The sequence below is a fragment of the Crocuta crocuta genome, unplaced genomic scaffold (genome assembly GCF_008692635.1).
Source record: "Crocuta crocuta isolate KB4526 unplaced genomic scaffold, BGI_CrCroc_1.0 scaffold120, whole genome shotgun sequence".
Taxonomy (NCBI): domain Eukaryota; kingdom Metazoa; phylum Chordata; class Mammalia; order Carnivora; family Hyaenidae; genus Crocuta; species Crocuta crocuta.
In genome coordinates this window covers 966,104-983,528 of record NW_027527375.1, presented here as the reverse complement: position 1 = coordinate 983,528, position 17,425 = coordinate 966,104, and the positions used below count along the sequence as shown (strand labels likewise).

General features: G+C 35.0%; 1 protein-coding gene across 1 annotated transcript in view; it reads left to right on the top strand.

Annotated features, from left to right (window-relative positions):
* The window catches only part of SCLT1 (sodium channel and clathrin linker 1), a 194,818-nt gene that overhangs the window by 176,627 nt on the left and 766 nt on the right, over positions 1 to 17,425 (top strand). The window contains exons 19-20 of the mRNA XM_077767069.1: positions 11,051 to 11,129; positions 14,438 to 14,533. Of these exons, the coding sequence (XP_077623195.1) occupies positions 11,051 to 11,129; positions 14,438 to 14,533 (175 nt within the window). The remainder of the gene's footprint in view (positions 1 to 11,050; positions 11,130 to 14,437; positions 14,534 to 17,425) is intronic.

Below are 17,425 nucleotides of genomic sequence, written 5' to 3'. Positions count from 1 at the left end.
CTGCTCATGCTGTGTGTGTGTGTGTGTCTGTCTGTCTGTCTCTCAGAAATAAAACATTTAAAAATTTTTTTTTAAAAAGAGTTTGGGGCACCTGGGTGGCTCAGTCGATTAAGCATCTGACTTTGGCTCAGGTCATGATCTCATGGTTCATGGGTTTAAGCCTCACATTGGGCTCTATGCTGACAGCTCAGAGCCTGGAGTTTGCTTCAGAATCTGTGTCTCCTCTCTCTGCTCCTGTCCTTACCCTGCTTGCACATGCTCACTCTCTTTCTCAAAAATAAATATTTTTTTTTTTAAATTTTAAGTGTGAATGAAGGTCAGTGGTCAGTTTTGAAAAAAGTTACCTGATTGGATTTTTTTAAGATCACTCACTACTGGATGGAAAATGGAAGTGACTAAAAAAGCTAGAGAAAAACTTAGAAGGCTATTGCAAGATTCTTAAGAGAGAGTGGTGGCTTTAGGGCACTTGGCTGGTTCAGTCTGTTAAGTATGCAACTCTTGATCTCTGGATTGTGAGTTTGAGCCCCACATTGGGTGCATAGATTACTTAAAAAGAGAGAGAGATAATGGTGGCTTAGACTAAGAAGAAAGAGTAAGGTGAATTTGTTGGAAGCTTTTTATTTTTTTAGAGGTAATAGAAGATACTGATGGATTGGTTATGAAATGTGAAAGAAAAGAATCAAAGATGATTCTAGAGGTAGCTTGTACATGCTGTTTCTTTGTAGGAATGTCCTTTCCCAACTTCCCACCTGAAAAATCCAACTTCTTCCTTCCAGACCCAACTCAAATGTCATTTTTTTTCTGTAGGACATTTTTAATTCCCCTGACAGATTGAGTCTTCCCTTTTTCTGTACTTCCATTCTGGTTTGGGTTTTTTTTTTCTTAAGTTTATTCATTTATTTTGAGAGAGAGAAAGTACAAGTCGGGGAGGAACAGAAAGTGAGGAAGAGAGAGAGAGAATCCCAAGCAGGCTCTGCACTGTCAGTACAGAGCCCATTGTGGGGCTCAAATCCACGAACCGTTAGATCATGACCTGAGCCGAAACCCAAGAGTCGGATGCTTCACCAACTGAGCCACCTAGGTACCCCCATACCATTCTTCTTTATGACACTTCCTGAATTGTAGTCTTTCATTTATATGCATTTCTCCTACAAGACCGTGAGCTAACATCTTGCCTGGCCTATAGTCAATCAATAAAATTGTATTGAATGAATGAATGAATATACAGTATATAATACTTTCATCAGAAAAATATTTTCTTTAGAAAATATTTCATAATATAAATAAATTCATTCTATATAATTTTGTTATGCACACATATACACATATATATGAATTACACAGCATTTGAACCCTAAGGAATTTTCATCGATCTTTAAAACATTATTTTTGGCTATATATCTGTAATGTTTGGCTGCCATAGCTGCTTTTCTTTTTTAATAGAATGAGAGGCAGCTGCAGGTACTGGCAGATTACAAAATGCGTAATTACTAAAAGTAACTGAAGCATATTATAGTATAATTTAACAGAAAAAACATCTGGCACATGCTATGTTAATTTGTTATAAGAGAGTTTCAAAGAAAGCACTTGCTGCAGCTGGCAGATCCATCATTTTCCTGAAACGAATAGTACACCTTTTGTTTTTAATTCTTTCATATAATATAAACTAGAGCCTTATGTGATTTAATCTTTAGTCATCACTAAAAGATTTCAGGCATTGAGGAAATTTCTCCCGTGCTGTATCAACTAAAATATACATGGCTTATTCTTATCTTAAACTGTGCCTCAATAATAACAGAATGATCTGAGCAGTTATAGTAATTGATTATAATGCCTAAGATATTGATTATAATGCCTAAACTCCCATTTCATAAGAAACTGTACTTCTCTATTTAAAACATTTCTGGTGTTTTCAAATAAATTGATGCATTGTAGGGAAAGCTTTGCTGTTATCCTCATAACCATACTTTTCAGTTATTATATATTGCCAGTGATACTAAGAATTGAAGCACATTTCAAGTGGACATTCTTCCTTTCAGCATGGTCTAGGTAGGATATCCATTTCTATGACAGAAACAAACAGAAAAGGATTAATTATTGTTATAGTGCTGACCTTTTTGAAATAATCTGCATTTCCAACTCTTTACTGAGCATGGCCATAGTACCTCAATATGTACCTTAAATATATTTCACTCCTAACCCAAGTTTTTATTTCATCCTGTATTTCCCATTCCATGGCTGATAATATCTACCCATTTGCTAAAGCAAAACTCCAGAAGTCATCCTAAACTTCTTCTCCTCACACCCTTAAATCAATTATTACTAATTCTGCTTCCTAAATATCTCCTGAATCTGTTCATTTCCCTCCAATCGTTTAGGCTATCAACATTGCTCACCTGCGTTACTACTATAACCCCTAACTTACCACAGTCATGTTTCCTCACCTACTTTTTCTTGCTATAATGAGCAGATTTTCTGGTATTCAAATCCAATGATGTCACATCTCTTCTTAAAATACTTCGTGCCTCCCCACTGTATTATTAATAAAGTCTCAACTTATTGCCCAGGCATAGAAGATCCTTTGCAATCTGTATTTCCTGTTTCCAGCTTCTCTACTTTTATTCCCACTGCCACTTCCTAGTAACACTCTATGCCTTGCACACACAACTCCTTTCAGTTCCCTGAATTTATTGTCCTTTCTTATTGCCTGGCCTTCACACATGGATTTGATTGTAACTTTCTCCTTTCCTTACTCTGCTTTCTGTTTCTCTTTCATACATCAGCTTAAAAGCCTACTTCCTCTGGAGAGACAGCTCTAATCCCCTAATCATCCTTGTACATTCCCATAGCACTTTTTATAGCATTTACTACCTATATTATAAAGTTGGGGCTCTTCAGTATTTAGTAGTTTATAAGTTCCACTGTGGCAGTAACTGGATCTTGTTCTTCCTTGTTTCCCTACCACGTAGCACAATATATGGAATGTGACAGGCATTCATTTCAGTATTTGTTGAATGAATCAACTTTATATTCCCTCAATCTTATGCTAAGATCAGGACTTAAAATGAGACGTTGTGAAGAAAATCCACATATTATTTTTTAACTTTGAGTTTATTCTTCAAATAATGTCTTAAAATAAGCTTCCCATGAATGATTTTTGTACATAAAACTCTATCTCACACTCATTTTCCTAGTAGTAATCTCCCAAATTTACTATACCCTTTGGTAGCTACTTTGAAAATGTAATCACTGAAATATCTAATCTTCTTTCTTGTGAGAGCAAATATGTAGTGAAAACTTTGAAAAGGCAAAATACAGTGTATTAGAGGGAGAGAGGCAAACCATGAGAGACTCTTGAATGCTGAGAAACAAACTGAGGACAGATGGATGTGGGGGGGAGGGGGGAGATGGGCATGGAGGAGGGCATTTGTGGGGATGAGCACTGGGGGTTATATGGAAACCAGCTTGACAATAAACTATTTCTAAGGGAAAAAAAGACACGTTTTAAAAAATGTTATTATTGAATGTACTAGTTAACTGATTCTGTGGGGTTACCTAAAATTTGCCTAGGCTAAAAACCACCCTGTGTGTTCCAGGCATTATTCTAAGCCTTGGGAATACACCCCCTCTTTTAGAGATTTCATTTTAATGAGGAGAGAGAACTAGTCAAAAGGTAAACCAACAAATAAACAAGATAATTTTAGATGTTTTAAACAGCATGAAGAAAACAAGTCAATATGATAGATAGTAACTGGGACAGGGGTGAGACCTGAAAGGACTGCACAGTTTTTTTAAAAAGTGGTCAGGAAAGCTGGCATTAAACCAAGGTGTGAATTAGAAATAAACCAACTATACAAGTAAGCCAGGAAAATATTCTGGGCATAGGGAAGAATATCAAGTACAAAGCTCCAGAATTAAGGCGTTGACTGTGTAATTAAAGCATAGTGAGCAAAGAGAGAAGCTCTAACATTGAGGAACTAGGTATGGATCAGATCAGGAGAATCTTGTAGAACATTTTAAGTAAAATATTCTTACTTTAAAATATTCATGTTAGACTATTTTAAGTTAAAAGAAAGACAGGAGTGGGAGAATTTTAAACATCCTTAGACCTTTGAAAAATTGCTTTTGCTATTCTGTAGAAAATACAGATGTGGCAAAAATGGAATCAGGGAGACCAGATATTAGATAATTACAGAATTCCAGGCAATAGATGACTTGAAATGGAGAGAATATGAAATCTATTAGGAAGGTAGAACAAAACATATTTGTTAAGTCAAACAGGTAATGAGGAAAAGGGAGGAGTCAAAAATGAAGCCTTAGCATAGACTTGAATATGTGGGTAGATGGTGAGGCCTTTTACTGGGAAGGAGAAAACTTGGGATGGTATAAGTAAAAAATAGTTTCCATTTTGGACAGGTTCCATATGAGATGCTCATTAACATTCCTTTACAGTCATAGAATAGATGAGATCACTTAGGGGGATTGTGCAAATAGGGAAGGAAAGAACCTGGGAATATGACCAGGAGTGCTCTACTGTATCTAAAGCCGGCGTGTCTGCTTTACTTGTGGTATTTTTAGTTAACTGAATGAGATTTGAAACCTTAGGATGAATTTCCTTTTTTGGTAGTCAGGTCTTTTGAAGCCATACAAAAAGTTGAGATCACAATCTTGGTAATTACTGACCATTTTGCTACATACTTAGGATTAAATTTTTTTTTAGAGAATCTTCATTTTGCCTTTTAGGTCTTGATACTATATGATGCCACAGATATGCTTTACTAATATATTTTATAATTGATTGGGCTTAAGATATGAGGCAATGTGATGTGAGAGAACATTTTGATTAAAGACTGGGTGTGAACCCCATTTTTTCATCATCATGTTTTTTTTCATTGTTCCTGCATGACCTTAGGAATATTAAATAACTTTTCTGAGTCTTAATTTCTTTACTTAAAAGATGGGAATAATAACTACTTTGCAAGCTTAAAGTAATAATAAAGTACTGTAGTAAAGTTAAGGTATGGTAGAAAACCCTCTTGGCTGATGTCCACTTAATCATATAACAACATTAACCTGTGAACTAAATTTCTGTGCAGAGAACGCTGACCAGTGTCCACAGCATTCCGCGTACCCCTGCCTTAGTTGACTTCCCTCTAGTGTTGTTATCTGTCACTTGCTTTACGAGTATCCCTATGTTTGCTCCCAAACCAAGTTATGCTAGTTGTACTTGTATTAGAAATACATAATTAAACAAAACAGTGATACATGACTACAGAAAGTTATTATTTCTTTGAAAACTGAATTGTTTACTTTGGAGAAATCGCTGTTGAAGTACATTGGGACAAGCAACTCTAAAAGAATAGAGGGAATACTATAACAATTTAGAGAATTCTGTATTTGGATTGCTTGCCAGGTGCCCCTGAATGCTTCAACCACATTTATGAAGCCAAAAGTGGAAATAATTATAGATGATCCATTATGGGTGTGGTTTGTGTAAGAAAGACATTCAACATTGAAACACTCCAATCAGTGTGGTCATACTTTAAAACATAGAGATCTAAAAAAAAAAAAAAAAGAAAGAAAGAAAGAAAAAACTTAGTATATTCTAGATGATAGATTCAGACAAAATCCTTATCCTTCCAGACCTTGTAAAATGTTAAAAATTCAGGAAATCTATGGATCCTCTTTCCAGAAAAGATAAGCACACAAGATCTTGAAGATAGTTTCAGGGTGCTTATGAACATACATGTATCCTATCTCTGAACCTCCACCTGCTTTCACCTCATATTGATGAATTTGATGACTTTATCAATGTTGATTATATTTTGTTTACTAAAGCATTGAATGTTTTCTTAACAGATATAGCATATATTACTTTGCTAAATTGTTTTGTAAAATTTTACTTACACAGAAAGCAGTAAAGCAATTATATTTTACAACTGGATTTTCATTTTATAAGCATGGCTATGATTTTTCTGTCACATATACATTAATTATATAAGTGAACTAAAAGTATTTAGAACACTGATGGGCTAAGCAATTTCCGGTAGAAGAAATTCCTCATTCATATACACTTAAAATTGATAGAAGATAAGGGCACCTAGGTGACTAAGTTGATTGAGCATCTGACTCTTGATTTCAGCTCAAGTCATGATCTCAGGGTCAGGAGAATGAGCCCCACATCAGGTTCCACACTGAGTGTGGAGCCTGCTGAACATTCTCTCTCCCTCTCTCTCTGCCCCTCCCCTAATTGCATGTGCATGGGCACTCTTTCTAAAAAAAGAAAAAATTGGTAGAAGACAGTAATTTTACCTTAAACCTTGTAACATATTATATAATATGCTAGAATTTATAGAGAAATTGGGTACAACTTCATTTAAATAAATAAATAAAATATTCTTTAAGTGCCATAATGTACAGAAATGAAATGTCATCCATCTCTTTACTTTCTGGCAGGCTACACTTAAATCATCCCTGATAGGTAAGAATGTTTCTGTTTTAAAAGATTTCCAGGGGCGCCTGGGTGGCTCAGTTGGTTAAGTGTCTGACTTTGACTCTGGTCATGATCTCACAGTTCGTGGGTTCAGCCCCGCATCAGGCTTCAGGCTTGAGCCCCACATCAGGCTCTGTACTGACAGCTAGCTCAGAGCCTGGAGCCTGCTTCAGATTCTGTATCTCCCTCTCTCTCTGACCCTCCCCTGCTTATGCTGTCTCTCTCTCTCACACACACACAAATAAATAAAAACATTTTAAAAATTAAAAAAAAAAAGATTTCCAATGAAGAAATTATATAGCTTTACTTGGCGAGTGTTTCAAGTGTAATACCACTGTGAAACACTCTGAAAAGTCTTATTTTATGTTTATCCTAAATCACTAATGATCTAGGTTTCAATTATGTTCTTTAATGAAGAGAAAATTTCTCATGGGTAATACATTGAGTTGGATCATCATCCCATGTCTTACCTTTATCCCTGAAGTGAAAGATCCTGACAAAGAAATAAGGAGTTGCTGAGGACTGACAGGCAGGCTCTAGGAAGGTCTCAGGGGATAGAGTTGGCAAAATCACTTTTGTCTCCACCCCCTTAATACCTTCTAAAATTTCATTCAGAAGTGTGATTGAAGGAAATGCATAAAAGAAAAATAACCTTTTCTTAGGCACTTCAAATCCTTTGTTAGAAAGAGCTAGAATATAAATAAATCTAAATAAATAAAAATAACCTTTATCTAAAAATATATTTTGGGGTAGAATCCTCAGTAATTGTTGAACAAATAGGGAATAAAATTTTCTAACTGCCAGGTTTTCTACAGAAATATAGCCATAAATCAGCAAATGTTTATTGGTACTCTACATGTAAAGAAAACACTGTGGTAAATACTGTGGAAACTAAAAACAATCCCCTCTTTAAAAGTTCCCATTATACTTGGGGAAGTGTGTGTGTATATATATATGTTATGTTGCTTACACACACACATATAAATGACTAGCATAATAGAGAATTGCTAAATGTCTTGTAACATAAAATAACTATCGAAGCTTTAATTTGAGAAGACAACTGACTAGATCAAAATGAACAAAGGAAGGAGGTATGGAAGGAAGTAAAAAAGGAAGGGGGCAAATGTGGAGTTTAAAGGGAAATATTTAAAAAATATTTAAAAAAAAAAGGAAAACATAAAATGGCATAAACATGTGCCTAAAGGTATTGCATATATGGTTTATATGTGGGACAGTGAGAACCTAACTGAAGTAGAAGATTCCTACTGGAGATAAGGTTGGAAAAATACAGTATACAAAATTTTGGAGGATTTTGAATGCCACTCTCAGGAATTGAATTATTTTGTCCAATAGCAGAAAGCCACTGGAAGTTATTGCTAAAGGAAGTAAATTATTAAAGTGACTTAGAGAAATACATTCATGATGTGTGGGTTAGACATGGAAAACCACTATATTAATTATTTCTTTGTGCAATGTGATGTACTTTGCATAATTTTTTCACTTGATATTGAGAAGCCTGAGCAATTGGCTTTTGTAATAAATCTAAAAATTAAGTTATAAGAACTTGAGTTGTGATGCTAACGCTGTATAAAAATGAAGAACAGATCCAAGAGACTTTGCAAAGGAAGAGTCTCTTTAGGGGCAAACTAGATATTGCATTTAAGAGAAGGTGAGAAATAGAATTGAGGTGCCTATTTTAACATAGGCAGTGAGGGCAAAGATGTTGTCACTATAAAACATTGAGTGTCAAGGGCCACCTGGGTGGCTGAGTTTGGTTAAGGGTCCAACTCTTGGTTTTGGCTCAGGTCACAATTTCACAGTTTCATGAGTTCAAGTCCCACATTGGCTCTGTGCTAACAGTGCAGAACCTATTTGGGATTCTCTCTCATCCTCTCTCTCTTTGCTCCTCCCCTGCTCGCTTGGTGTCTCTCTCTCTCTCTCTCTCTCTCTCTCTCAAAATAAATAAATAAAAAGAAATTTTGTTAATTGAGTGGCAAGATGAGAAATAGGTTTTCAGGGAAATGCAAAAAGTTTGATATTAGACATGTTAAATTTGAATAGAACACTTTAGGTAAAAAGTCAGAAATAAAGATATAACTTGTTAGGTTTTTAAGTGAATTTGTAAATATTTATATTCCTAGATTGTTTAGTACACAAACTCACACATATATATTCTTTCACATATTCACTCAGCTAACATTTAGCCATTCCCTGCCATGTTGCAATGTAGGGAGTGGTTAAGAACACAGACATTGGAACAAAAGGACCCAGTTATTGAATCCTGACTCTACAATTGGACTACCTGTATGAAACTTTATATTTAAATTTCTCTGTTTTTAAATTTTCTCATTTGTAAAACTGGGGATCTCATAGAATTATCATGAAAATTAAATAAGTTAATTTAAATAAAATACCCAAAGTGCCTGGAGTATAGTAAGCACTATGAAAGCATTTGCTGTTATTATCACATCACCATCATCTTCACTGTTATTACTTGCCAAGTCCTGTTTAGTACCAGATCGTAAGGCTACAAAGATGAATAACAAACTTCTCACCGTCCAGTGGGGGTTACAGAGCTTAATGCACAACGGAATAAATAGTTACACGGGTTTAAAATACTTGTTAATAATTTGATCTTTGTGGTCTTAAATTCTGTGGAAAATTATTACTATTTAATAATAATTGTTAGAAATTATTACTATCCTATAAATTGTCATGTGTAAGTGGTTTAGGCATCAAGTTATGCAGAAGGTGTTTTCTGAAAAGGTTCTATATAAACTGAATGTTGGCTAACTTTATAAATGGGATCGCTATATCATTTTACTCCCAGTAGTACTCAAAGGTTATTTTTCATCAGCACTAATATGCATAATTTTACCTTTAATTACATTTGGACTAGAAGACTGACCACTTCAGTCATTTTCCCTTTCTTTGTTTTGTTATGTCATGTTGAGGGGCAGCATTAATTTTAAGCTACACAACGTACTTTAAAGTAAGCACAGCAATTTATTCTACATTACTATTACCAACATAAAGCAAAGATCAACCATTTGGGTTTGTCTGTCACAGAATCAATGATAGATACTCAGTCTCCTTCCTCATTGTCAGTGTTGTGTATGGATGAAGCCACTGAGTTAGAATAAGCCATTTCCCTCTGAGTTCTAGTATGGCAATAACTGTGTTTTTACTACCATATACCTTGCTCTTGGCCCATAGTGTTCATTAAATATTTGTGGAATTGATTTGTGGGTGACATTATTTTTTGTTCTCTCCTATGTATTTATAACAGATTGCTTGCTCAAGATTTTAACAACTATTCATTCAAATGTAGGAAACTTGAGGGAACTACCAAGTTTTTATAATGTGCAGCTCATTGGAAAAAATTTAAAGCTGAAGTTATTTTAGAAGTGTTAATTTGTTGATTTATTTAAGCAGAAGTAAGATCAAAGGATAACAACTAGTCCTGAATTAACAGAGTATTTTAATACTCAGAAATTTATTTGGTCTTTTTTAAAATTATTTAAAGGCTACATTTTCTACTATTTAAAAAGTTATTTATTTTGAGAGAGAGAGCGAGAGAGTACGTGAGTGGGGGGGGGCAGAGAGAGAGAATCCCAAGCAGGCTCCACAGTGTCAGCACAGAACCCAGTGCAGGGCTTCAACTCATGAACTGTGAGATCATGACCTGAGCTGAAATCAAGAGTTAGACACTGAACCGACTGAGGCACCCAGGTACCCGCATTGTACCTGCTTCTGAACTGAGACTCTTGAAAATACTTTTGGCCAAAAGCAAAATAATGCTTATATGTTGGATTAAAAAAAGAAAAAGAAAAAAGCCAGCACTATGCATAGGATAAATCCAACTATTAAAGCATAAAGGATACGAATGTATAAAATATAGCTATATACAACCATATACACATATACAACCAAAACATAAATACCAATCCTGAATGTATTACACTGAAATGTTGAAGTGATTATCTAAGAATCACTGTAGCTTATGAGATTTTACAATGACAAATGCTGTATCTGTTTGAGATTTTACAGTGACAAACACTATATCTGTTTAATATGAGATTTTATAATAACAAATGCTATATCTGTTTAATGTGAATATATGTTCATTTTAATGCCAAATAGAACCTCAAATAATACCTAAAAATACTGACACTTGAGTGCTTTTTGAGTATATGTGTATGGGGTTTTTTTTTTCAGCTTTTTGTGGTAAAATAGACATAAATCCTAATATTTTAACATCTTTTTACTTAAAATACACATAACATAAAATTTACCATCTTGGTCATTTTTAGGTGTAAAGTTCAATAGTGTCCAGTGTATTCACATTGTTGTACAGCCAGTCTCCCAAATACATGTGCAGTTTATAAAGTAATGAGTCCTGTAAAGTATAGTCTTTTAATAAGAGACTTTACTTTGCACATAAGATATTTTTGTTCAAAACATGAATATATATATCTCACTAAAAATTCTGTTTTGTTAGATTTTTGGACAATTATATTAATGGTTTTGGTTGGGGGAATGTCTCTTGATTAATAGGAGTGAGCTGAGTCGACAGAAACTTCATACCCAAGAGCTGCTTTCTCAGCTGGAAATGGCAAATGAAAAGGTAGCTGAGGTAAGATAATGACTCTCCAGGGAAGTACTTTCTGCTGCAGCTTGATACACAAATTACAGAATTTTACCTGAGCCAACTCCAAATTAATTCTCTACTTAGAAATGACCATACGGATGTGAGTATTCCTTGTAGAGAAATCATCCAGAATCCTAAAAGTCCACATTTTATAATGTGAATAAAAGCATTGAAAGTCAGTGATTCATCATATGTAAATGACAAAAGGTAGAGCTCTTATTTCAGTTTCACCAATATAACTTGTGCAGTGTTGCAGAAAATGTGTTAAGATCCCCTTCATTTCTAAACATGTCTGAGATTATACTTTTTAGCCCATTCCTCTTAGTTTGTTTTTTTTTTAAAACATTACTTTTTAATGTTTTATTTATTTTTGAGAGAGACAGCGTGAGCAGGGAAGGGTCAGAGAGAGAGGGAGATACAGAATCCAAAGCAGGCCCAGGCTCTGAGCTGTCAGCACAGAGCCCGATGCAGGGCTTGAACCCATGAACCATGAGATCATGACCTGAGCCGAAGCCAGATGCTCAACTGACTGAGCCACCCAGATGCCCCTTCCTCTTTTTGGTTTTAATTCAACACAAAAGATATGTAGAAATTTCTTTGCCCTACTGGAATACATTAAAATACTCTGTTATATTAATGCTTTATTTATTTAGTTTTTAATGTTTATTTTTCAAAGAAAGAGACAGAGCACGAACAGGTGAGGGGCAGAGAGAGACAGAATCCAAAGCAGGCTCCAGGCTCTGAGCTGTCAGCACAGAGCCCAGCTCATGGCTCATACTCACAAACCATGAGATCATGACCTGAGCCAAAGTCACTTAACCAACTGAACCACCCAAGCACCCCGAGATTAACGCTTTGGAACTAAATGCAGCAAAAACTCATCATTTTTCTCTTTGAATCTTTTTTAAAAAGCTAACAATTCTAGATTATGATTAGAACTTTCTAGAACTCTAGTTCTTCTTTTGATGTTCTAATGTCTATTGTATTTGTTGAACTTTCATTAATAGGCTATTATGGTCCACTATATTTTTGTGACCATCTATAAAAGCCCCAGTGAGATACTTACTCTCAGGTTTTAAAGCATTATAAATTGATATGAGCCATTTAGAAAACAAACAATAAGCATCAAAATACTTATTGTAGTTTTTACTTCCAGGAATCTGTACTTAAGGAAATTACTTAAAATATGAAAACAAATTAAATGCAGATAGTCAACACAGTAATATTAATAATATTAGAACATCAAAAGCAACCAAAATGATCAGTTGAAAAAGAACAGTTGTATATATTATGATTTACCTAATCTGGACTGTGCCTTAACCATGGGAAAAGGGATAGTATATGTAGTCTGATGATACCTATGAAAATGATTATTATAGATGATGGGATTTTTTTTTCCCCCAAGTTTTCTCTAGTGTTAATGATGTGCCTTTTAAATTTAAGACTATATATTTAAATATCTTGGTAAATTGAAATGGCCAATATGGTTGTCTTCATAAAATTTAATTTTGCTTTTGGGCACAATAAAACAATCTCATTTTAGCAGTATATTGTTATTTCAGTATTTTTTATTACTAGGCATGACACTGTTATCACTTATATGTTAGGACCTGGGAACCATGTAGTTCTTCATAGAAAACGTGTTTTTCTTACTATTTCTAATTAGACTGGTATTATTCTCTCAATTCAGACAGGTGCCAGAAAACTACATATCAATTCTAGTTGTACAAAACTTTCTTTTCAGGCTAGTATGTATGGAGAGCTCTAGTGCATTTTTTTAATTGATAGTTTCTTTGAACTTGTCTGCCTGACAGCATATTATGACAGATTTATATTCATGATGTCCATATAGTTTCCTGAGGCAGTTCTAACAAATATTACAAACTTGATGGTTTAAACAACAGAAATTTATTGTCTCACAATTCTGAAGGCTGGAAGTCCAAAATCAAGAAATCAGTCCCTCTAAGGGCTCTGAGGGAGAATCTTTTCCTTGCTTCTCGCCTACCTTCTAGTGGCTTCTGGCATTGCTTGGCTTGTAGATGGTATTCTCCGTGTCTTCCTTTGTACATGTCAGTGTCTATGTACAAATTTCCCCTTTTTATGAAGATAGTAGGCATACTGTATTAGGATCCACCATAAAAATCTCACCTTAATCATCAGCAAAGGCCCTATTTCTTTTTTTTTTTTTTTAATTTATTTTGAGAGAGAGCATGCACATGAGCAGGGAAGGGGCAGAGAGGGAGAGGGTGAGGGAGAGGGACAGAGAGAGATCCCCAAGCAAGCTCCATGCTCAGTGTGGAGCTTCGCATGGGACTCAATCTCAAAATTGTGAGATCATGACCTGAGCCATAATTAAGAGTTAGGCACTTAACCAACGGAGCTACCCACTCCTTGAATTTTAAGTGAACTTTAAAAATAGCAATGTCACGGGACACCTGGTGGCTCAGTCAGTTAAACGCTGGATTTCAGCTCAGGTCATGATCATGAATTTGAGCCCCACGTCAGGCTCTGTGCTGACAGCTTAGAGTCTGGAGCCTGCTTTGGATTCTGTGTCTCCCTCTCTCTCTGCCCCTCCCCTGCTTGAACTCTCTCTCTCTCTCTCTCAAAAGTAAGTAAACATTTTTTAAAATGTTAAGTAAAAAAATGGCAATGTCCTAATTTCTCTAGAAGCTTGCTATAGCATAGTAGTTACTTTTTTTAGTTTTGTTTATTTTGAGAGAGACAGTATGAATGGAGAAAGGGCAGAGAGATGGGGAGAGAATCCCAAGCAGGCTCTGCACTGTCAGCACAGAGCCCATCAAGGGCTTGAACCCACGAAACCATGAGATCATGACCTGATCCCAAACCAAGAGTCAGATGCTTAATCGACTGAGCCACCCAGGTGCCCCTATAGCATAGTAGTTCTAAATGCACCAGCACACAGCATCAGCACCAACTAAGAACTTGGGAGGGATGCAGATTCTCACAACCCATCCCATCCTACTGAAGTTCTAGTTGGGAGGCCCAGCAGCCTGTGTTTTCAAATTCCTGGTGATCCTGAAGCAATGATCTAGCATCTCAAGGTTAATATCAAATATTGAAAGTCTGTTCTTAACCTCTGATTCACTTTCTTTGGTAGCATGGAGAGGGGAAAAAGAACAATTTAGTCAAAATACAATTTGAAAATTAATGTGGAGATCCATCTTTGCATTTTATAAGGGGTAAAATGATACTCAGATTTTTTATTGATTATTCCACAAAGCCTTTCCTTGTCACATATAGATTTCTAACTTGTTTATATTTCCCCTTAACAGAATGAAAAACTAATTCTAGAGCATCAAGAAAAAGCCAACAGACTTCAAAGGCGTCTAAGTCAGGCAGAACAGAGGGCGGCTTCAGCTTCCCAGCAGGTAGGGAGCTTCCTCATTATCCCTGGATAGTAAATAGTCTGAGTAGATCAAAGATAAGAAAAGTTCCTCAAAAGCTCCCAGAGAGCTAGTAGTTTTATTTTTGCTTGATTAAACTGTTTAAAATTCGTTTTTTTAATGTTTGAGATTGAAATAGTAAACTTTAAAAGCAGAAATAAACATGGTCTCCTAAATTGACACCCAAATCTAGACCTCTGCTGGCTGATATGGTAGCCACTAGGCATAAGCAGCTGTTTCAATTTTAGTTAATTATTAAAATTAAGTAAATTAACAATTTGAAAATCTCATTAACGCTGGCTGGATGTCTCCTGTGTAACTATGGGTCTCATATCGGACAGCATACACAGAACTCTATGATCACAAAAAGTTATCTTGGACAGCACTGCTCTAGAATTTTCTGTCTAGGCATGTATCACTGAAAGATTTGGAAGTAGAAAACATTGCTTTGAATGTAATACTTCAAATTGCACTTTGTTTTTATTGTAGATTTTAAATGGAAAATTTTACTTGGCCTATAGGTTACCTTCATTTAATGCACATTTGTATATAATCATATAAATTTAAAATACTATATAAAAGTTGTCCATTAGGAAGTAGAGTAGAAAATGCAGAATATCCATAAAATACTAAGGGGTAATTAGTCATAATATATGCACATTATAAAAGGAAATGCACCATTTGTTCTAAAGTAGGAGCAACAGTCCCTCCTGTTAGGAAAAAAGTGAGATCATTTAGTGGTTGTAAAGACAGGCTGGAAACAGTTTAGACAGATATATGGATAGATATAGGTAGGCAGAGAAACCAAGTTACTACTTATTAATTATATTTGAAACAGTTTTTATAATCAAAATTAATGTGTACAGATATTATAGCATTTCATACATAGTAAAGCAGCTCTAAATACTCATTAAGTTCAGTTTATGTATATTTGTAGATTTTTTTAATCTGCTTCTGATTTGAACATGGCATGGCACTTAAGGAAAATGCATTAATTTGCCCTTCTGTTCTTCCTCTTGAAAGTAATCAGAGCTTTACCAAGTAAACTCTTATGAACTTATGAATTAATGGAGTAAGTAAATAATCATTCAAGAAACCATTGCTTTGGGTGTCCTGGACAGTAATTTAAGAACAAATGCTTTGGCAAATAGCCTGGTGCCATTAAGTAGCCATGTGATTTGGGGCAGTTTCAGCCCTTCTAAGCCTCTGTTTCTTCATGTTTGGTGTAGCATAATAACCCCTCCCTTACAGAGTTATTGAAAAATCAAAAGGATTAACACATATAAGCACTTAGTATAATCATAAAGTGGTTAGTAAGTAGTTATATAAGAAATTAAATTTCTATCACAATCCTTAAATCTTCAAGTTTACGTTTTTTAAAGAATATGGTAAAGAAAATGCCTACTTAAAATCAACTGCCTTAAGTTCCGTAGTTGTCCTCTACACAGAGTACAGAACTTTAATTGGATAATCCAGTTGGCAGCTAGTTTAGCCTCCCTCCTGACAGAATGAAACCCAGACAGTACAACATTGATTTTTCTTCTGTGTTTTAAACTAATGACAAACATTTTGCCATCCTCTTTGTGAGATTTTTTTAATATTATGTCAGTAACCACTTTACAGTTTTTCCTTAAGCTTTCTCCTTCCCTCCCATTTTTATTTGAAGATGAAAAGTAATCATTGAGCATTTTCCTATTCACAGATAGGAATTTATACCCTGGAATTAATTTTTCTATTTTAAATGAGTCCAAGTTATCAACTTCCTTTATTTAGACATATATTAGCTTTTTAAAATCTTTATCTTTGCTTTCTCTGAATTCTTTCTAATTTTCCCATTTTCTCCTAAAAACTGAAAACTGCTGTTAGAAAGACTATTCTGCTAAGGGCCTGATACTTAATGAAAGAAAGGAGTTAAAGAATTATTGTTTCCTCTACTACGTACAGCATACTTACCAGTGTAGCCCAGCATCACGCACAAACACTGCATTGTACTGAGCCCTCCATGTTCTAAATGTGCTATTCTGACAAACCTTCTTGTACATTCTTCATCCATCTTTGGAGTATGGTTATATGTTCTAAGTGTATGAATGAAAAACTGAGAAAAGTATCTGCAATACATGTGACAAAAGGACTATCTTTAATATATATAAAGAGTGGCCAAGTCAACAAAAATGTACAACAGAATAGACAAAAAGATACTTGCAGAAAAGGGAGGACAGGTGGCTTTTAACATCTAAGAAGATACTCATCCTCACTCATAAGACAAATACAAGATTAAACCATAATCGCATACCATTTTTCACCATTTCATGATCATGTCAGATCATGAAGTTTGATAATACATTAAGCTGGCACTTCCATACATCACAGATGTAAATGTGTACTAGTGCAGCCTCTTTGGAGCCCAATTTGGCAGTATCTCTCAAAAATTGTACATAACCTTTAACCCAGTTGTTCTACGAGTTTATTCTGCCGGTAGTGTGTACTTGAACCTGGGTAAGTCTTCAAGGAAACATGCAAAAATAGTAATTGCAACATTGCCTGTAATTTTAAAAGATTCAAAGCCATCTAAATGCCCATCAGAAGAGAACCAGTTAAATTATGGAGTATCCTTACAGGGGGATGTTTGCCGCTGTTAAGAAGAATAAAGTAGATCTCACATGGAGCTACTTGTAAGCTAGGTCGTTCAGAAGGAAAAAAACAAGATGAAAAATGTGTATAATCCTTTATCATGTTTTAAATAAGAAGGCGTGAGAAAATACATCCATCTATTCTCATTTAGAATGTTTCTAGAAGTAGAAAATGGAAGTAGTGGTTGTATCTGGTGAGAGGGCTATAGAATGAAGGACAGCAGTGAGAAGACTTTTATGATATATA